Source organism: Mandrillus leucophaeus, unplaced genomic scaffold, assembly GCF_000951045.1.
Source record: "Mandrillus leucophaeus isolate KB7577 unplaced genomic scaffold, Mleu.le_1.0 Scaffold9, whole genome shotgun sequence".
NCBI lineage: Eukaryota > Metazoa > Chordata > Mammalia > Primates > Cercopithecidae > Mandrillus > Mandrillus leucophaeus.
The window spans coordinates 304106-326339 of NW_012109807.1; the positions used below are offsets into that span (position 1 = coordinate 304106).

The following is a 22234-nucleotide window of genomic DNA, read 5'->3' on the forward strand; positions in this document are numbered from 1 at the left end:
AAAAAAAAAAAAAAAAAAAAACCCCAAACAAAAGAAGAAAAGGCCCTTGAGGACAGGGACCATGTTTTATTTACTTCAGTTCCTTATTTAGAGCCTAAGTATAGAGTAGACACCTTAAAACTGGTGAATCGCTGTTGTCTAGGGATTTATTTTGTTGTTAATAGAGAAAAGTCAATTTGACATTCTTTTTCATTAAAACAAAACTGCAAAACTATCTTAAATGATACGACTTGAGCAACATTAGAAATGAGTTGGAGTCTCTAAGATTAAAGGCAAAAGGAATGAACATAGTCACTCTCATAATTAACAATTTATAATCACTCTCATCTAGCTGATAAAGTCGTTTCCCACATGGGTACAGGCTAACAACTCCTGCAACTACTGCTGGGTAAATGGATGGTGGTTGCTAGGAGCCATGTTTCTCACCGTTGGAGTGGGAGGTTACAGACATGCAAGGGAAGTCTGGAATGATCAATATGGTAATCGAGTCAGAGACATAGTATGAGCTCATGTTTTACTACTATAGGTACAGATGGTTACATATACATAAATCTATAGAAATGTACACCTATAGGGCTTAATATACATACATATATTTCCTTGCTCTGTCAGTTGAGGAGGCCTAAAAACAATGACGCCCCAGTAGCAATCAGCATACTTAGTACCCAGATCTCAGTTTTCAATAAAAGGAGCCAAGGCTTCTTAGAGAAATGATTCATTCTAGGGCTTGGCCAAGAAATATACAAAATGACACTAGAGCATCCTATAGTACCAGAAAGGAAGTGTTCAAAGAAAACACAATGATGGGGAAAGTCACAAGGAAATGGGAGGTAACTGAAAGAGCTTTTGATGGCCAATGCAAGAAATAATTTGAGTTAAAAAACAAAACAAAAAACAAAAACACACATTAGACTTTAACCCAAAATACAAAGTAAGTATCCATGAGTCATACTGACATACATCATTGAATAAAATTAATGGTAGAGAATAGATAAGTCTCCTGTGCAGAATTACAAATAATTTAGGTACTTCGCCAGCAAAGTAACTCCGCATTCCTTAAGTGACTTTGTCCCAAAGAGCACAGTATGTATGAAAAGGGGAAATAGAAATAACCTTTTTTTTTTTTTTTGCAGGGAGAGAGGGGGTGGGGGGCAAAAGTGACATTCAGAAGGGAAAAGCAGTAACTTTATAGTGGAAAAAAAATGACAAACACTATGTCAGCCAAATGAGATTAAAGTTAACCTCAAAAGTAATATCATGTTTACAGTATGTGTTCTCAAAATAATGTGATGAAAATAGCAATTTACCTCTGTGGTCTTCCCCCCAAAACACACAGCCCCAGTCTAGTCATGAGAAAACATCAGAAAAATCTCAATTGAGGAACATTCCCCAGGTATTTACCTGACCATTACTCTTCAAAACTGTCAAGTCATCAAAAACAAGGAAAGTCTGAGAAACTGTCACATCCAAGAGAAGCCTAACATGACATGACAACGAAATAACATGGTATCCTGGGTAGGATCCTGGCACTGTAAAACGGTACTAGGGAAAAACTCAGAAAATTGAAAAAAATTATGAACTTTAGTTAATAATGAGTCATTTCAACAAAGGTACCATGCGAATGTATGTTAGCAGGGAAACAGTGTGGGCTATGTTAAAAATCTGTACTACTGTGGCAATGTCTCCAAAAATCTAAAACTGTCCTAGTTTATTTTTTAAAAGTTTATTTTCAAAAATTACATAGCAAGGCAGAACAGACATAACAGAAGGCTTCGAAAGATAGGATGGTTTTGTATTTATGAAAAGTATTTGTCTTTCACCATAACTGGTAAAGCATTTTAAAGTCTCTTAAAGGTTTAACTGTTCGTCAAATAAGTTTTAGTTTAAACTATTTACCTGAAGATTAAAAAAACAAAACAGAATTTGGCTAATTTTACTTGAAGATAAAAGACAGGGCTATTATCGACTTACTCAACTAGTCTATTTTTGACTAAACTGAATGCTTGGTTAAGTCTCAACAGAGTTAACAAACAGCTTCCAATTGGTATTAGAATCAAATCCAAAGTCCTACGTAGGGTCATACATCATCTGGTCCTGCCTATTCTTTGACGTCATTTTATACTACCATTGCCCCTATTTTCATTCACTTGAGCCACACCAGTCTTTCTGTTCTAAGAACCTCGTAAGTCTTAGGGCTTTCATGTTTTGTCCTTGTCTGGTACCTGTTACCTACTGCTGGGTAGCAAACTACCCCCAACACTTAGCGGCTTTCTACAACTCCTACTTTATTCACTCATGATTCTGAGTGTCATCAATTTGGACTGATTCCACCAGGAAGCTCATCATGCAGCTTTAGTTAGCTGGCAGCTAGACCGGGGATAGGTGACTACTGGTCACATGTCTGGCAGTTAGTGCTAGCTGTTGGGTGTTGGGAGAACCATGCATTTCCATTGGGTAGCCTGGGCTTTTTCACAGGGCTGCAAGCAGAGGTCCAAGTGTAAGAGTAGAAGCATTCACTTGATCAAAGCAAGTTACAAGGCCAGTCCATATACAAGTGGTGGGAAGCTGACTCCAGCCTTGATGGGAGGACTATGCAGCCATCTAAAATCAGACACATGTAGAATCCTTCTCCTGAAAGCTTTCCATAGCTATGCCTTAGTCATGCTCTCTTCAAAATACAGTATCTTCAGAGGCCTTTCCTAACCACTGTGTTTAAAATAGCTCCTCATCCTACTTTCTTTGTCCTTCACCATTTCATGACCCTGTTTTATTTTCTACCAACTGTCCATTATATCCTGGTTCACTTGTCTGTTTTCTCTATGAGAGCAAGTACTTAATCTGCCTTGTTCATTCCCAAGAGCTAGCATAGTAGGTACTCAACAAATACACAGGCAATTCAAATCTCTATTTTTTATTCCACAATAAGATGATCAAGTTATTAAAAAACTGAAAAAGTAATGTACTTTAGTGAGTAAAATGTACTTCAGTAAAAACAATCTAAGTGGAAATAAGACTTTTGTCTCTTCTGTCCAGACAAAAAAAAAAATGAAGAATCTACGTGTGAAGTACAAAGTAGAAGCTGGGTGTGGTGGTGCATGCCTGTAGTTCCAGCTACAGGAGGCTGAAGCATGAGGACCGCTTGAGCCAAGGAGTTCGAGGCTGCAGTGAGCTATGATGATGCCACTGCACTCCAGCTCTGGGTGACAGAGCAAGACCTCATCTCTAAAATAAAACAAAAGACAAAGTAGAAAGTTACCTGAGTCTTTTCCAAGTTATTTAATTTAGAGCATCAGTCTCTAAATACAGTAATATTAAGATAGCAGTTTAGAAATTAACTTTTTTTCAGATCACTCTAACATAAAATCTCTCAACTGAATCTCTAGTTTGTCTCATTTTGTTAAGAGTTTTAACATTACATGGGAAGGTTCAGAGACTTCTATTTCCATCCTTCAACATGTAGTGACAGTCAACGTATCAGGCTCTGTAGCACCATGATATCCCAGCACCAGACTACTCCAGCCATCCTCTCATTCAAAGAAGGGCTGCAAGACGTGGTTGGACTACTCAAATCACATCTGATCTTAATCCAGGTACAGAAAGTTGTACTATAAAGAATATTTTCCAAAATTGTTTACTCGAATAAAAACAGATCAAGTCATTACAGAGCATTTTTCCATTTTAATAAGAACAACAGACCTACTCAAGGTAATTTTATTCTGTTTATTTAAATAAGGATAAGGCTACTTAAAAGACTTTTTACATACAAAATGTACAAGGTTAAACTTTTCTGTACTGAATTACAAAACCTGCACAAGCATTTAATAAAAGAGCACACTTAAAAACATTTGACCATCATTTAGCCTCTAAAAATTACTGAAGTTCAACAGTAGTAAATAGAGGAAGCTCTTACATATATATATATATATATATATATGATTTAATCTACTGGCAGTTTTACTTAATGTAAGTTTTTAAAAGGTCACATTGCTATTGAATGAGTCTCTAGATCAGTTTTAGAATCGTCTCTCAAAACTTAAGTCAACCAAAATATTATTTCAAATAATAATTCCAATTCTGAAGAATTTTAATACTAGCAAATATATTATGGCCTCATAGTAGTAACTGAACCAGCTTTCCAAAGTGCCTGCTAGCTGTCCAGATGAATTAGGCTACTTTGGAAAACTGTACTGTCTTTACAGCCATTGAGAAGTCATTCAGTGCCCTGGTGCTGTAGGGTCCTGAGACTTTCCAGAATTCACACAGCAGTCTATGATCCTTCAAATGTAAGAGGACAGGGGGTCAGCCTATCTTCACCCCTCATTGAATGAGGAGGGCCAAGCAATAAGACTTGCAAACCTAAGCCAGAAGCTTGGGTTCTACAGTAAGGAGGAAGGAGAATTAAAATAGAGAAAGAAAATGTGTAAGGAGAAAGGGTAAAGAAGGAACAATGAGGGAAAGGAAGAAAAAACAAGGATGCCTGCTAATGGCAGGAAGTGGTAAAGTGACTATAACTACAACTTACAAGCCACCCACTAACTCTAATGCCATTCATTTGCCTACTCCAATAAGAAAAGCTGGCTTTACTGGAATATAGAATCAAGAGCAACATTATCCGCCTTATGTTAGTGAGTAACTAGTATTCTAAAGTTGTTTGCCATACATATCAAGTTCTTCTAACCTTTGAAGCAAACCAAAATACTTCAAAACATAGGGCTCCCAGGGCTGCTGCTCCAGATTCCCAGCATTCAGCATGCTTCACTATGTGGAGAAAGACATTTCAAGACAAGCTGTATCCATACACCTTCAGAAGGAACAAAGCTCTAAGAAGGTGGGATCATGTTAACCCATAGTAAATGGTTTAGCGTTTCTCCACATCATTTCAAACTCAAAATAGCTCAATAATATGCTGCTACATGAGCACTGATTCTGAATGTTCATAATATAAACTTCAATTTGAAGCAACAATGTTACACAGTTCAGCTGTTATTACCAACCTACTCTGTAAGTTAAAATACAAATAAAATATTAATTTTATTGAGTAACTAAAAATAAGTTCCCACTGACTTAAAATCGTCAAATGGCTAACTCTCTCTCAACTAAGAGAGATACACAGAAGGAAGCGGAAAGGACAACTGAATATAAAATAAAATTTGTCCATCTACTCTAAAATCTGCACTTTTAAAATCTCTTTTTGCATATATTTATGTATAGGATCACAGTTGCCCACCAACATTATTATGTCTATCAGCCCTGCAGATAACAATTTACTGTAACATTAATTTATGCAGTACTTAGTATGTTTTATCTTATGTGTACAGATTTACAGTCTGGAATAAAGGCAAAATGATTAAAAACTATTGGGTTAAAGTCTTAGTATGATACTTACCTGCAAGGCTGAATTAATTTTTTGGAAGGCTATTCAATAGCTGAACTAAAATGCTTCTTTTAACAAATCAAAAGAGAAATAAGACTACTTTAAAACATATTTAAAAAGGTAAATCCCAATTTGAAGATCAATCATATAACAAAAAAGTATGAAGTATCCTTTGCTTTTGCTTAGAAACACACAGCAGAACAGTAGAAACTAGAACTCATGAATATAAGGTAAACCCTATCTTCCCACTGATTTCCATTATACAACTGGAGTGAAAAATACCACTCGAACAAAAATAAACAAAAAACCTTAGCAGGCAATTCTGTGTGGAACAGCCCTGTGGGAAGAGTCTATATTACAGCTGCAGGGAATCGCATGTAAGCTAGGAGTCCATCTTCCTATGCTGCACTCTGCAGTGACTTCCGACTCCAGTGGCTCCTCTATTGCCTACTCCATATTACACTAATTTTTGCCCCTGACTGCTATGCTTCCTGGACTCTTATAAATTCTAGAATTCTACCCCCACTCCCAATTCTCTAAACTTTCTTCCATCGAATACCACCTCTAACATGATTACTCTGCCTAAGATTTTTTAAATCAACGTCATTCTGAAAAGATTAAGCTCCCCGGAGCGAGTAATAGCTGAACTCACAGAGTGAGATCACAGACTGCTCATGAAAACAGTAGGTAGGACTGCTGCATGACAAGAACATTCTAAAGGATGGGCCAGGTGCAGAATCGACCAGTCAACTCATAATACATATATCAATTGTTACAACTTCAAGGAAAGGAACAATAGCAAGCACTGATTCCTTTTTGCTTTTTATGGGAAGAAGCAATGTAAGCAATTAAAGAACACATTTTTATCTGTATATTCTCAATAGTTTTCCAGCAGTACTACAAAGATGCTTTTCTTGGTGAACCTTTAAGGATGAATGTTGCAATATTTACTAAAATACTATGATAAACTCTTATATGCTTCTGCTTTGTAAAAGAAATTAAAATGGCAGGCAAACTAGTAAAATATTTGAGTTTTTAAAAAAATCTCAAATTTCCCCAAAGACTCTGAACAAGGCTAATGAGAGTAACTCCTAAAATTCACTGAATGCTTTCTTTTTTTTTGAGATGGAGTTTCGCTCTTGTTGCCTAGGCTGGAATGCAACGGCATGATCTTAGCTCATCGCAACCTCCACCTCCTGGGTTCAAGCGATTCTCCTGCCTCAGCCTCCCGAGTAGCTGGGATTACAGCATGCACCACTATGCCCGGCTAATTTTGTATTTTTTAGTAGAGACGGGGTTTCTCCCTGTTGGTCAGGCTGGTCTCGAACTCCTGACCTCAGGTGATCTGCCCGCCTCAGCCTCTCAAAAAGCTGGGATTACAGGCGTGAGCCACTGTGCCTGGCCAATTCAATGGATGCTTTACAGCAGACTTGCAGCTAATGATTTCAGTAGGGTCAATATAAATGACATATACTAAGCCATTGGTTTTAAAAGATATTCTTTCCTAATCAGGGCAAGACAGGCAAGAATTTTAAAAAAGGAAGGGAGGGAGGGAAGAAGGGAAGGAAAATAAATCCTTTATTTTTTTAAACCTATTTGGAACCTCTTAAGAAAATTCCACAATAATCAGGATTTCTGTAAATATTGTCAATATATATGAACATGTTTGAAAAACTACAGTTACAGTATATTTACATTTTTGGAAACTTTTCTTCAGGGCCAAGTAACATGTTGTATCTTCCTTTTTGCTTGTGGGGGCTTCAGGTTATTCTGAAAGACATGAACAGAAATCAGTTTATACTTGTAGGAATATCAGAAAACAACTAAAATGAACATTTTAAACAACCAAGGTTTACTATTAACATATTAATGGAAGATCACTGCTGCCATCTGGTGGGAATATATTCAAAGAGAAGGGGGTGAGTTTTCTAGCGCTGTGGTTCTCAAACCTGTGTAGTTTAGAATAACTCAGAGCACTTAAAAACATGCCCCAGGCCTGGTCTTATCCTAGAACCAATTAAACCAGAATCCATAAAAGGTGGGGGATAAGGCTCTGACTTCTTTTTGCTTATTTTTGGAAGCTCTTCAAGTGATCTTAACATACAATCAGGGTTGAAAACCACTGACTGCTCCAGATCTGCCTTCTCCCTGTCCAGCCCATCTCCCCCATCAACTTGGCAATCCAGTCAGTGGGAAACAGGCCAGGCAGGCAGCTCACGTCTGTAATCCCAGCACTCTGTGAGGCCGAGTCAGGCGGATCACTTGAGGTCAGGAGTTTGAGACCAGCCTGGCCAAGAGGTTTGGTGAAACCCCGTCTCTACAAAAATATGTATCTCGTATCTATAAAAGAGTAAAATTTTCTAGGGTAGAGAAATGCTGTTTAACAGCCTGGAAAAAAAAAATTCTGAGGCTTACTCCTTATGGCAATATTTGAGATGTAGCTTTATTATTCTAACTCTTATCCTACACCTTCCTCCTCTCTCCTACAAAGGTAGCTGAAGGGTGTATGGAGGAAGCATGGCCTCCGGAGTGTGTGCCCTGGGATCGAAGAAACCTAAATTCAAATTGCAGTCCGGTCGCTTACTAATAACTCCGGAACTCTGGACAAACTTATTTAAATTTACTAAGTTTCTGTTTCCTTATCTGTGAAATAGGAATAACGAAGATGCCTACTTCATAGGGTTACTGACAGGAGTCAATGAACTCATGAAAGTAAAAAACTCATGACCAAGTCAGGTGGTTTTCTTTTCCCAGGGTCTACTATTTTAGAATGTTTGAATTTTCCGAGTTTTGATCCCTTTGATACATGATTAGATGATAATAATACCAAAGCCAAAGTATACTACAGGAATAACGGCTATTAAACTACTAGGTATTTAAAAGTAAAAGTACTTTTCTGAAGAGCCTGTATATATTACATATATATACGTATATATAAAAACTCATCTCACAAATTAAACTCTAATACATTGTGTTAACTGCACCAAATTTGCCAACAAGCATCCAAATGACTCAACATAGTAGAGCGCAACATAATAGATTTCCCCAACTTCGGCTATCCCCACAAAGCGAGGTAACCTGAGCAGCAGGCGAGGCAAGTGGTAAATCTTAAAAAGATTCTGGTGTGGGTTTAAGGTATGGTGTGGGTTTAAGGTGTGGGTTTAAGAGAGACTTAAGGTCAGGCCCCAAATGCTACTTAATAAATGTGTGACCCTGGACAAATTATTTAATGTTCTAAACCCTGCTAATAAAGGAATATTTATCTGTTTTAGTTCCAAGACAGTTAAAGGAATTAAATGAGAAAAATCTAGGAAAACTGCCTAACAGCTCCTCTCTCTACGTATTTAAGCAGAAATAACTTGAGTGAACTTTTAAAAACATTAATCACCACGGATTTTAAAATTCCAGGATTCAAGTACTGGAGTAATGAGATGTATTATACAAATTGGACAGACCATCAAAAGGGTTCAAGAACAGAATGTAGCACAGTCAACCCACCTCCCGTCATCAGGCAGACTGCTCAGGTTTCATTCAGACCACTTACCAGCATGGAAACCACCCCCATACTTACCATGGCCTCTGCTTCTTCTTTAGGAGCAGCTCGCTTTAACTTCACTGGAGTAGTTCCAACAGGGGACAATGGTGGCGACTTCACAGGGCCTGAAGGACTTTTCCTATGCGTTAAGTCATGGTTCTGTTTAGTGTCATTATTATTGTGTTCCGTTTTATTGTTCATAGGCAAATTGGAAGACAAAATTAGGGGTGAAACACTCGAAGAGGAATTTGATAATTTTCTAAAGGCATTACTGGTAAAGCTTGCCTGAGGGGGAGGCTTGAGTCGATCATTATCTCCATTCTCTGTCTTTTTCACTTTTATGCTTGTACTTGTTGAACTTCCATCAAATACGATGAGGGGTCTTTTCCTTAACCCATCTACAGTACTACTCCTGAAATCAAAGAGATGCACTCTTGAAAAATACCATCTGGAATTCAAGTTCACTGGAATTCAAGTTAAAATAAACAGTAAACAAAAAGATTTCTTGATAAGACTAATCTATTCTAAGTGAGACTATTAAAAATGAATTTTCTATGTTCTCTCTAAATGAAAGAATTTCCTAGTGTTTTATTTCAAAGTTTAAAATAGTTAAGTACAAGAAATTCAAAGTTAGCTTTAATGTATACACAAGATGCAGCTATTTTTAAAACATCAATTAACCATCTAGCCCTGGAACTTAAAATGAGATTTCCTAGTTAAAAAACAAACACCAGCTTATTGATGAGGTTATCTTAACCATGTAATCTGTTATTATTTAAAAAGGATAATAAACTATAAAACTATACCAAGACTACCACAGTAGCAGTCTACAAATGACGCACAGCATTCTACTCCATTCAATAAAGGTCTCTAAAGCCAAGGCATTTTCTAAACTAATTGTAACTATGACATTTGTACAAGTTCAATTGTAAAATGTGGCAAGTGTCTCATATTTACCTCCTGGAAACCTAATTTCCACTCTTAATAGTAAAGGTTAATAATGAAAGCATTCATTTGCTTACTACTTATTATACCTCAAGCTATATCACAGATCAATTGAAAAAAAAATTTTTTTTTTTTTTTTTTGAGAGGGAGTTGCACTCTCGTTGCCCACGGTGGCATGCAATGGCACGATCTCGGCTCACTGCAACCTCCACCTCCCAGGTTCAAGCGATTCTCCTGCCTCAGCCTCCTGAGTAGCTGGGATTACAGGTGCATGCCACCATGCCCAGCTAATTTTTGTATTTTTAGTAGAGACGGGGTTTCACCAAGTTGGCCAGGCTAGTCTTGAACTCCTGACCTCAGGGTGATCCACCCGCCTCAGCCTCCCAACATGCTGGGATTACAGGCGTGAGCCACTGCGCCTGGCCTCAAAAAAAAAAAAATCCTTTTAATTAAACATGTTAAAAGAACTTGACATAGCCAGTTATCAGGAAGAACATTTTAGCCCTGCCACTCAAAGTGTGATCCAGGGACCAGCAGCACCAGCACAGCAACGTCATTAGCTTGGGAGCTTGTAAGAAATGGAGAATCTGGGGCATCAACCTGAACTAATACATCAAACCCACCTTTGAACCAGACTCCTAGGCAGTTGGCCAAACTCAACAATTCTTGGGTCATCACTGAACATCATTTGGTAGAAAATGAGAAATAAGCTCACTGTATACCCACTGCCTTTGTAGAAGGGAAACAGGGACTGAGAGCAGGGTTTGACAATTTGTTTCATCTAAGATTCAAGAGGCACATTAAAGTTTGAGAAGCACTGGGCTATGTTGCTATGGACCTGGTCCTAGCTCTGTGTGACCGTGGGCATGTTATAGCTCTTCTCAGGATCTCAGTTCCTCCACAGATAAAATAATAAGCAGTTCAACAATACAAGATAATCTCTTGGATCCTTCCAGTTCTAATGCTCTGATCCAATTGTGAATTTAAAAAACAGTCAAAGATCCTTTCCGAAATGATTTTGGGGGACTAATCAAGACAGTTGTACGAAGATTGCTTCAAAGGAAACTATGACCAGCACATAAAGTTTTGCTTACTAGAACAATATGCCTGAATGTGCTGATCAAGAGGAAAATACTGGCTGAATAACAGCAAAAGTAAATTAAAAGTCATATGCAGTGTAAGCCATATTTATGAAAGTTAACACCACTACATAGTCTGTACAAGTGAAAGTAACCACCAAGCTAAAATGACGGTCAATCTGAAATGCATTCTTGATCAAAGGTCATACTATGTGTGTATTTTCCAAAAGACAATGAGGAGACATGTATTCTTCGTACTTGGAGAATAATCTCAATCCTTAAGTTTTTCTCTGTAAAACAGAGATTAAAACTCAGAGGAACATACCCCCCTTTACCCCCACCCTCCTACTCTGTATTCTCTCACTGCTTCTAGTGGATTGCCTATGATGGTGTCTTACAAATAGAAGGTGCTAAAAAAATTAATTGATCGATAGTATCCACTTGAGATATAATAGACACAGAAGAGTTCACTTAAGGATCTTAGGACACTTTGTACTTATTAACCAATCAACAACACTGATTAATCACATGTAATTTTCTTTAAAAAAGAAAAATCACTTGCTTGTGGTTTTATAAAAATTTTTTTGAAATTAAATAATTTTAAATAGCATAACTTAAGCTAGTTAACAGGCCCTTCCATTTGTGTATTATTCAAAGACCTTAGAGTTTTACCTGACTTGACTTTTTTCTCAAAATTCAGGAAATCCTATTGGCTCTATCTTCAAACATGCATGCTCCAACCTACCAAATTTACTACTGTAGTCAAAGCTGCCGCCATCTATTGCCTGGATCACAGTATAGCCTTCTAATTTGTTTCCCTGCTTCCACTCTTATACACGCCCATTCCCTCCCCACACACCTTAAATCACTTCTTAGGACAGCAGCCAGAGTCTCCTGTCAAAATGTACATCTAATGATGTCACCACTCTGCTTAAAACCTTCTAGTGGCTTCTCATCTCAGAGTAAAGCCAAATTCCTTACAATGACTTACAAAGCTTTACATGATCTGACAACCTCTCCCGTTGGCCCCCAATACAACTCGTTCCTCCTACTTCGCCATCCAGCCCTGATGGCTGCTTTGTTGTTTCTGGTATATGATGGGCACATTCCAGATCCAGCCTCTTGTATTCTACCTGGAATGCTAGCTTGTTCTCTTCTTCCTACAGGTCTCTCTACTAAAATGTCATTTCTCACTAAGATCGTTCCTGGACAATTTACCAAAAATTGTAATCTTTCTCCCTGGTCTTTATTACTATATAACAATACCATATCTTAACTGTGTTATTATGTTTCTCCCAACAAAAATATGAGCAGGGAATTTTGTCAGTTTTATTCACTGCTATATGGACAGTGCCTGGTGCTCAATAGATAGTTATTGAGTAAATAACTTTTTTACTTAAGTTTACTTCAGGAAAAATCAATAACTGTTTAGTTATATAAGATAAATTGAAAACCAGAACCACCAAAAAGTACCTTTTAGTCTCATTTTTAATCTCATGTTGTTCTCTTTTCTTTTCCATCATTTTCCCCCATCTATTCTTCGGCAAATCCCTCTGAGGCAATGGTATTGCGTGCTGGACATAAAGGTCAGTAAGACTGTCTTTGTTTACTCTTACATCAGTTTCAACAGCTATGTTCTTCTGTGGGAAAGGAAACAAAAGCAATTTCAAAACAACATTTTTGATTTTAGTAAGTAACCACCTTACCTAACAGGGTAAAACATGACTGCTTAAATAACAAATTATAAAAAACCATTTTCACAAAACACGTGCACTCAGAGGCAGTGTTATAGGTTGAATTCTGTAAATATGAGGTTCAGCCTCATCTTAAAGACAACGGTCCTATTTTCTCAGTGTGACAAGGATTGCTGTCCACAACTGCTCAGCCAACACACCAAGCATGAAAGATCATTTCCAGTAATATTATCTTAATATACAAAGGGGATTGAAAACGGGAGACTGCCCGGGAAAAACAGACAAAAGAAAGCTAACAATGATTAACAATCACCACATTCTGTCAATAAGCTACTTTGAGTGTTACTATCATGATCAGATTAGTGGGATGAAGGTCTCCGTCTGTCTTATATTTCTCGTGCTTCTCTAATCTGGTGCTTCCTAAATTGAAGTTAACTACTAAGATTTCAAATAATACCACAGATAGAAACTGTTATCCCCGTACTGATGACAGTAGCAGTACATCATTAGAAAAGCCTGCACCCCATTTTCACTGGTCCTTTCAAGTAAGCCTCCAGTCACTGTCCAACCATCTCTATCTAAATCACCAAATTCCTCCTCATTTTCCAATTTGTTCTTGACATCATGAAAACCACAGCATAAGCACAGTAGTAGTCATGAAGACAGACTTTGGATTTAAGAAGGAAAAATGAGAATGGAAATGAGATCACAGGCTCTTCAATTTCAACTCAGAAAGGCTTGAAAACATTACATTGAAAACATTAAACAGTACAACTGACAAGCCTATATCCTCTAACAAAAACTAATAAAAGCACATTTTACTTCTCTTTCGTATATTGGACTCACCTATTTTTACCCTGTACTCACTCAGAGGTAGGGGAAACTCCCAGGATTCTCTTGGACAACATTCCCAGAGAATTCACAGGCCCGTTACTTTGGAAAGTATTGCCTTAGGACAGCTGTTCTCAAAGCGTGCTGTCTAGGCCAGCAACCAGCTGGTTAAAAATGCAAAATTTCAGGCCACATTCCAGAACTACTGAACGAGAAACAGGGGACGGAGCCCATCAATCTGTGTTTTAGCAAGCCCTCGACGGATTCTTAAGTACCTAAAAAGTTTGATAACCACAGGTAAAAACTTACTACCATAATTAAAATAAGCTCTACTTGGCAAGAGGACTTGAAATTCAAGAAAGATAGGGTACCAGGGGAAAACCATATGGAAAACAACAAAATACGCTACATAAACCCCAAGGAAACTTTCAGTAATTCTCTATCACTTAAAACATCACTTTTTTCCTTTCTCATTTTTCTCCTATTACTACAGGCCACACCAGCTGGAAAAGAGCACGCACTACATGGAGAGCCAGGAGCCCTGAATTCTCCCCCGGGCAGTACCATTTACAGATGCTGTGACCTTAAACAAGTCACTTCATCTCTCTAGAACTGTTTAATCATCTTTAAACGATTAGAGAGGGTGTGCAATGGACGGCTTCTCAGATGCTTTCCAGTCCTGACAGTCCATGATTTCTACCTTCCATGTCTATTCTACGCTTCTTCCCCACTTCCTTTCTTCCTCAGGTCGGTGCTTACACACAGGCAGGGGGTGTCGCCTGGGATTCCTCTTTACAAGCCATCGGGACTCAGATAGATAAGCCCTATTTCCCAAGCATTCCTGATATTCTACGGACGTCTCTTTTTCGGAGAGGAGGCGAGGAGGGGGAGCGAGGGGACAGCTGGCTGGTTTGCGTGGGTGGAGAGTGGCACAAACCCGGCGGGAGTGTCAGTGGTTGCCGAGGGCTACTTAAGGCAAGCTCAGGTGCAAGCGCCTCACCTGGGAAGGCCCACTCGCCCGCCCTCCTTCCCTCTCTCCCTCCGATCCGGCGCGCCCAACCTGCTCTAGAGTGAGGAGAAGGAACTCTTGGGACAGCAGCTCCGGGTGCAGCAGCAGTTCCGAGTCCGTGCAGCTGCGACCGCCCACATCCCCCGCCATCGTCGTCGCCAGGAGACCCCAGTCGGCTACCCACAAAGCCCCGCGAAGGAAGCGTTCCGGAAGTGATGTACCCGGGCGGAGACTCGAGTGTGTCGTCACTCTGAGTGCGCCGCATGCCGGCCTCTTTCTCTCGCAGCTGGTGCGAGTGTTGGGGCCTGGTCCAGCTTGCAAAAGCTCGCAGGGACCAGAGAAAAGAGAACGATGTCAGACGTAGAAACAAATGGCGTGTCAAGTTTTGCAGGAAGGGAGGGAAGAGTGAAGCTCCGGGAGCCGGCGACGATTGGTCGCGCTTTCTGTGACGTCCAACGGCAGAGGTCAAAGGGATTCCTGGGGCAGCCTCAAGGGAAAGAATTCTGGCGCGGGGGGCCGGTATACAGTACTCTAAATATGGCAGTGGTTGTGTCTGAAATTATCGTGCTTTTCTTTGTTTAATCTGTTTCTTGTCTCTTCATCGCCCTTCTATATAACGTAAGACTAGAAGCTTTATTTAGTGAATTCCCTGTAACCCAGGCTCCTTGGACAAATAGGTATTCAAGTATTTGTTTTGAAGTAATGCTCTGAATTAACCTGCTCACATGTAAAAAATAATAACCGGCTGGGAAACGCCAGTAATAACCGCCAAACGTTTGTTAGACATTTACAGTGTGCCAGGCAGGGACTGCGTTTTACGTGTATTATCACATTCCTCAGAACAGCCTAATGAGGTGTGTATTACCAGAATGCCTGTTTTTCAGATGAGGAAACTGATGCATAGAAAGGATAATTTACTCAAGAGTGAGGAAGTAGCAAGCATAAAATCCAACTACATTTTTTCTGCATGTATTAATAGCTACAGTGAAGTTTTTAAATTGCTGTAGGTATCAATTATAGTCTAATTCCCAGTAATTCACTTACTAAGAAATATTTTCTGCTTCTCTTTTATCATTCATGGGAGCGATACATATCCCTAAATATTTTGCACATTTAAAACTTAAACTTGTCGGGTGTGGTGGCTTATGCCTGTAATCCCAGCGTTTCGGGAGGCTCAGATGGGAGGATTGCTTGAGGCCAGGAGTTCTAGGCCAGCCTGGGCCACATAGTAAGACCCTGTATCTACAAAAAAAAAAAAAAAAAAAATTAGCCAGGCATGGTGGTGTCTCTGCGGTACTAGCTACTTGGGAGGTTGAGGTGGTAGGATCACAGGCGCCCAGCAATTCCAGCCTGCAGTTAGATAGGATTACCACACTGTACTTCAGCCTGGGCGACAGAATGGTACCATGTCTGAAAAAATAAAACTTACAGATATGTTTTGAATATTTATTGTATGCATCCTCTGTGATGTGTCATTTTATTGGAAATTATTGCATTGTCTACAAAAATATGAAGAACTCTGAGGATGCCGAAAGATAAACCTCAAAAGAGTACTAGAAGTGAGATCCTCAAAAAGAGAAAGCTGAGAAGTGTTTCCCAATTTTTCTTATTTATGTATGTAATACTTTATGTCTAAAAACTGAATTTCAGAGCTGGGAGGAAACTTAAAAGTTGCTCAGTCTAGTTCTTTCAGGTTGGTGCCAAGAAAGCTGATCAGACTTGCCCAAAATTGAACAGTCTTAAATCTGAGCTGAGGCAGGCATCTGACTGTCTTAAATTGGAGTTAAATGTATTAGCGTCATGGTATTAACATCATCATATTCCACATCTCAAATCTTATTTGATTTTCATTACAATAGTGAAATGAGTGTGATTAGTATTATCCCCATTTCCTTCACCAGGAGGCACATTGTTTTAGTATCAAAAGCAGCTACCTTGGGAGAATCTGGGGCTAGAAACCTGACCTCATTTCAAGTTTTACTCTGTTGCACCAAAACCTTGGGTGAGTTACTCAGTTTCTCAGCTTCAGTCCCCTCATCAGGAAAATGCTGTCTTAGCACTTTCTGTGAAGGATGATCAAAGGCGTGGAGATTATTGTAGAAATTGTAAACACACTTGACACAGAGTAAGTGTTTAAGAACTGGCAGCTGGTTTTTACAAAGTTATTGGTCGTAGACGGCAGTTTAGAGGAAAGGGCAGGCTTTGGAGTGGCTCAGAGTTGTGTTATAACCTTGGCTTCTTTGCTTACCTAGGACATACACTCTAGCTGTAGCGTCCTCCCCTCTGAGATGGAAATTACAAGCCATCTCGCAATGTTGTGAGGATTGGAGCTCAAGGGTGTAAAATGCCTCCTCTGGGGGCTCTCCTTGGAGACGTCTTGTATCCTATTGATTGTCATCGAAGGAAAGAAGTGGCAGGATGATGGTGTAAGAAGGAAGAACCTTGAGTTTAATAGTCTGAAAAAGTGGTTACAGGTTCTTGCTGTGCTTTTTCTCTCTGCGGTTTTCTGAACCCATCGCCTAACCTGAAGCCTTAGTTCATCTGCAAAAATGTTTTGTGGCAGGTAAGATGTCTTTTTATTCTTCCAGTACTTCCCAGTTTAAAACTAAGAGTACTTCCTTGCTTAAAACTAACTATATTAATACTGTTCTAGGTGCCTCTGAAGCAGAACTCTTGAGATGGAAGGGTTGTCATCTGAGGAAAAAAAATCGAGATTAAGAGAGGAGGGACTAGAATGAGATTCACTTACCCTCTCTCCTCCAAGGGAAGGAGAGAATGGTGATGCCTGCCCAATCCTTCCTGGGCGGAACCTTTGTAGCATGGAACACTGGAGAATTTGCAGTCTGCTGACTTTCTGATTTAGGAGGTTGATGGGGAGGCCTTATAATTTGCATTTCTAACAAGTTCTGAGGTGATGCTTCAAATATGTCCAGGCAGAAGGGCCGCCACACAGAGATTTCTGCCATACCACATGAGAATTGAAGCCACAGACATCTCCAACCCTCAAGCCTGAAACCAAAAGACTGAAAACCAAACACTATGGTGGACAAAGAACATCTCAGAACTTCTGTGGGGACCAGTGACACAAGGACCTAAGGTCTCTCTCTTCTCATCTTGGCACTTCGGGTAGTCTCCCCAGTCTTGACAAAGCCCTGGAGAAAGGGGCGGGCCTCCCATTGATAAGATTGTCACTGCAGATAAATGGAGGTTTCAAACTGAAAGAAAGGAGGAGGCCCACTGCAGATAAATGGAGGTTTCAACTTGAAAGAAAGGAGGAGGGCCTCCCGTTTGATAAGATTATTGTCACTGCAGGTAAATGGAGGCTTCAAATAGAAGTAGGTTTCAGTTACAGAAAAAAAATTATCTTTGTTACACATTTGAGTTTGCAGGCCTAAGGTTACTCCCGCTACATTGTCATCTGTAACCATAAGGCACTCAACATTTTAAGCTAACTATAAGAATTTTTGCTTCACTCAAAGATCCTGAGGTTTTATTCACATTTTTATTTGGTGACTATAGTTGACAAGAACAAAGCTGTGGGGAATCAACAAACACTGCCATGCCTGGCATTGTCACCTCACTAGATTGTGCATTCCTCTGGGACAGGGTCCATACATTTCCTTTGAATCCCTCACTTAGTCATTAGCCTGCACGGTGCTTGTACTTAGTAGGTGCTCAATAAATGTTTGTGGAATGAATGCATGATGAACAAAATATATACTGAGGACTCTGGTGTTGGTTCTTGTTCATAATGTAACAGTTAAGATATGTTATAAATATTTCATCAAAATATTGTGTCAAAAATATACTTGAGCAGGCTGGGCGCAGTGGCTCACGCTTGTAATCCCAGCCCTTTGGGACGCTGAGGCAGGTGGCTCACTTGAGGTCAGGAGTTTAAGACCAGACCGGCCAACATGGTAAAACTCCATCTCCACTAAAAAAAACAAAAGTTAGCTGGGCATGGTTTTGAGTGCCTGTAATCCCAGCTACTCGGGAGGCTAAGGCAGGAGAATCGCTTGAACCCAGCAGGTAGATGTTGTAGTGAACTGAGATTGCACCACTGCACTCCAGTCTAGGGGACAGAGCACGACTCCTAAAAAATATATATATACACATATATAAAGTATATACATACACATGAGCATAAAGGAGCTTCAATGTGAAGGTAACAGTTTAAGCAATATTTCACATTTTGGACCTGTGTTGTTAGCTATTTAGAGCAGTTAAACTACTGGCTTGTTTTTAAATCCACTGTCTTAGTCATTTCAAGTTGTTACAACAAAATACCATATACTGAGTAGTTTATAAACAACAGAATGCATTTCTCAATTCTGGAGGCTGGGAAGTCCAAGATCAAGGTGCTGGCAGATTGGGTGTAGTGAAGACCCATTCATAAATGGCACCTTCTCGCTGTGTCCTCACATGGTGGATGGGGCAACAGGCTCTCTTAGGCTTCTTTTATAAGGGCAATAATTCAGGAAGGTTCCACACTTGTGACAGAATTATCTCCTAAAGACCCCACTTCCAAATACCATCATCTTGAGCATTAGGTTTCAACATACAAATTTTGGAGGTATACATTCAGATGACAGCACTCATCTCATGTTACCTTTCATCTTTGGCCTCTTAGTGCCTGCCACATAGCACAAGAACAGTAAGTGTACGCTGAATGAATGCAGATGAATGAACCTTTCCCCATCCTCAGATACTTCCTAACTGACCTCCACTATCAACAAACTTCTAGAGCACATTATTTTTTCCCTTATGATCTGGTTAGGTGGGTTTTTCTTCCACATATCACACTAATCCAGTGGTCCTCAAAATTGTGTGCCCGTTAGAATCCTCTGGAGGGGTTGTGAAAATAGTTTGCTGGGTCCTAACCCGAGTTTCTGATTTAGGAGGTTTGGGATGGGGACACCAGAATTTGCATTTCTAACAAGTCCAGAGGTGATGATACTGCTGGCTAGCAACTCTACCTTATAAACCACTGCACATTAAACTTTGAGGGTAGAGACTGTCTTCCTCATTTCAGTATCTGCTGAAGCCTTTGGCATAGTACCTGGCACACAGGAGCTGCTCAAGAAATAGTTGAGTGAATAATAGTTCAAAAAAGTTTATTTTAGTGAAACTAGATTACAAGTATATGGATGTGTGTGTATATATGATTAAATGAGCTATTACATGTAAAAGTTCTTAAAACATGGCACATAGTAAGCTGTTGCTTTAAAAAAAATCGAAAATGTAACCTTTCTTTGCTTATCTTCTAAAATGACACCAACCTACATGTGTGCTCTTAAAGAGCGAGACTCCATCTCAAAAAAAAAAAAAAAAAGCTTATATATTAGAATAATGGAATCTTAGTATTAAAAGCCTCTTTTAAAGTTAATCTAGGCCGGATGTGGTTGCTCATGCCAGTAATCCCAGCACCTGGGGAAGCCGAGGTGGGTGGATCACTTGAGGTCAGGAGTTCAAGACCAGCCTGTTCAATATGGTAAAACCCTGTTTCTACTAAAAATACAAAAATTAGCCCTGCGTGATGGTGCGTGCCTGTAGTTGCAGATACTTTGGAGGCTGAGGCAGGAGAATGGCTTGAACCCGGGAGGTAGAGGTTGCAGTGAGCTGAGAAGATTATACCACTGCACTCCAGCCTGAGCAAAAAAAAAAAAAAAAAAAAAAAGTCATCTGGTTAGTCAATATTTCAATATTGAGCTTCAAGAATTTTTTAAAAATTGGTTGAGTGTTTTCTACATGCAGAAAGATACAGCAGAGAGCATAGACACAATCCTCGCCCTCGCAAGTGTATACCCAGTGAGAAAGTGAGGAGCACAAAGTATGTGTAAGTATAAGGATCCTAAGTTTTGAGAGTAGACAGCAACTATGAAAATATTCCGTTATATCGATGCAACTCAGTCTTCAATAATCGTTCTCATCGGAGCACATCTTTTTCACATTTTGTAAAATAACGCTTGGTATGGGCCCCAGGAATATCTAATAAATATTAAAAGTGAAGTTAATAATTGTTTTGAAAGCCGTATGATTGATATTCTTAAATGTAACCAATAGAAACAAGGAATTTGGCCTATGCACATATTTGCACATTTATGGTACAGGCATTTACATGAAGGTGCCTGTCATTTGTGACACAGACTTTTCAAGTTTCAGAAGGAACTGATGTTTCTAGATGGAATAATATGGAGCTTGCCATTATAAGAATCCTGTGATAAATCCTTTCATAAAATAAATATGTCTGAATTATTTCTTGTTATACATTTTCACTCCTGGATCATCTAAAGTAGAACACAAAGATTGTTCATAAACTGTTCATTCAAAACTATATAAAAAGAATCACTGTTGCTAAATTCTGGATTCTTACTGTTGCTTTTTCTTACTAGCATGGGGTTTGGGACAAGTCACCTTTAAAAATTTTTTTATTTATATTTTCCTAAGTGAATTAACACAGGAAGTCATTCACCTTTCTTTGCCTCAATCGACGCATTTGTAAAATGGTAAATTAGTAGCGTCTACTTCATTGCTCAGTCACTAGCAGTTTCTGAAGTCACTGTCTGGCAGTCAGTAGATATCACCTCTGTAACCAGTCTTGTGCAGCTCTCTGTAATGTGATATGGTAGAGGACTAAAATGCTAAAGCACAAGGGTGAATTCTAGGCCCACCTGAGCCAGTGATTAGTTGATGACAAGTCACATAGTCTCTTTGAGCCCGGGTAAAATGAGGAGACTGGATTTGCTCTTGTACCTTCCCAATCCCTGGCTCCACTAGCTGTTGGCCACCTTAGACTTGAAGGTCCATTCACTGCTGCCTGCCCTTGAAGCTCAATTGCTGGCCACAGCTTTACACTCCTGGGAAGCTAGTCCCCTACTTGGAGGCTGAGCCGGTGACACTGGTTCCACTGGGTCAGAGCTGAGGCCCCACTGGGCATGGGGCATTTATGTTGCCATGAGTCACACTAAGGTAGGGATGGAGGACAAGTCACAGAAGATTGTTGGGGTTTTTTTTGGCCACTTTCTTTTTCTTTTTTTTCCTTTTTTTATCCCTTTGAAACAGAAGACCATGGAGTACAATCTGGTATCTGCCTTCAGACTTGGGATAATACCTTTGTTTTACAATACTCAGAGTGGCTGTAAGAAAGCTGAGGCCACAGGTCACTAGCAGGTCCTAAAGTCTGAAAATCACTGGGAAAATTTGACTTTTTATATGCTAATAATTGAGTACTGACAACTCTGGAGGGAGCTTTCCAATTCTTTCATCATGAAATTGGACTTTGTATATTGAGGAGCGGTTCATGGATTCATGGTAACTTACAAATCTCACTGCGGCCTGAACCAAAGGAATAGCTACAGTTGGATTTTCCTAAAAAGCGTAAGATAGTCCCAGGCCTCCCTTCTCAAATAAGTTATCAAGCAGGTGGACTCTGCCAGTCAGGGGTCCCAGTCAGTCCCTGGGGCCCTGGGGCGCTGCGGGCCTCCAGCGAGGACTGCGCATCCGAACAGTGCCTTCGGCTCTTGGTGGGGCACCGGCGGTACGTCCGAACCTCCAGCCCTCCTGGTCAGGTGGCCGCGGGCCCAGGCATTTCCCAGGATTCATTCATTCATTCATTCGTTCATCCAGCAGGTATTTCCCGAGCGCCCTCCTCCTGTGTAGGTGACAGAAACTGGGTGGCGAGCCAGCCCGGCAAAGCCCGGCTTCCCTGACGCTCCCCGCGGAGGCGGGGGCGGAGAAGAGACCTCAGCCCCACGGCTCGCACAGCTG

The 22234-nt window shown here is 39.9% G+C and overlaps 1 protein-coding gene and 1 long non-coding RNA gene across 3 annotated transcripts; one reads left to right on the forward strand and one right to left on the reverse strand.

Moving 5' to 3' along the window:
• Positions 1-3655: 3655 nt before the first annotated feature.
• On the reverse strand, positions 3656-14847 carry LOC105531598 (chromosome unknown open reading frame, human C2orf49). 2 transcript variants are annotated; one of them, XM_011969560.1, is made up of 5 exons: positions 14519-14847; positions 12407-12573; positions 9195-9321; positions 8946-9068; positions 3656-7144 (listed from the first exon to the last, which is right to left on the reverse strand). In XM_011969560.1, exons 1-5 carry the CDS (start codon positions 14615-14617, stop codon positions 7088-7090), a joined length of 573 nt encoding a protein of 190 aa, XP_011824950.1. In that variant the 5' UTR covers positions 14618-14847; the 3' UTR covers positions 3656-7087. The 2 variants fall into 2 exon arrangements, with proteins under 2 accessions (XP_011824950.1, XP_011824949.1); XM_011969559.1 differs by having other exon boundaries at positions 8946-9321.
• Positions 14628-18198, forward strand: LOC105531597. Its single transcript, XR_001004827.1, has 2 exons — positions 14628-17674; positions 17721-18198. It is a non-coding gene; the product is annotated as an uncharacterized LOC105531597 (long non-coding RNA).
• Positions 18199-22234: the final 4036 nt, after the last annotated feature.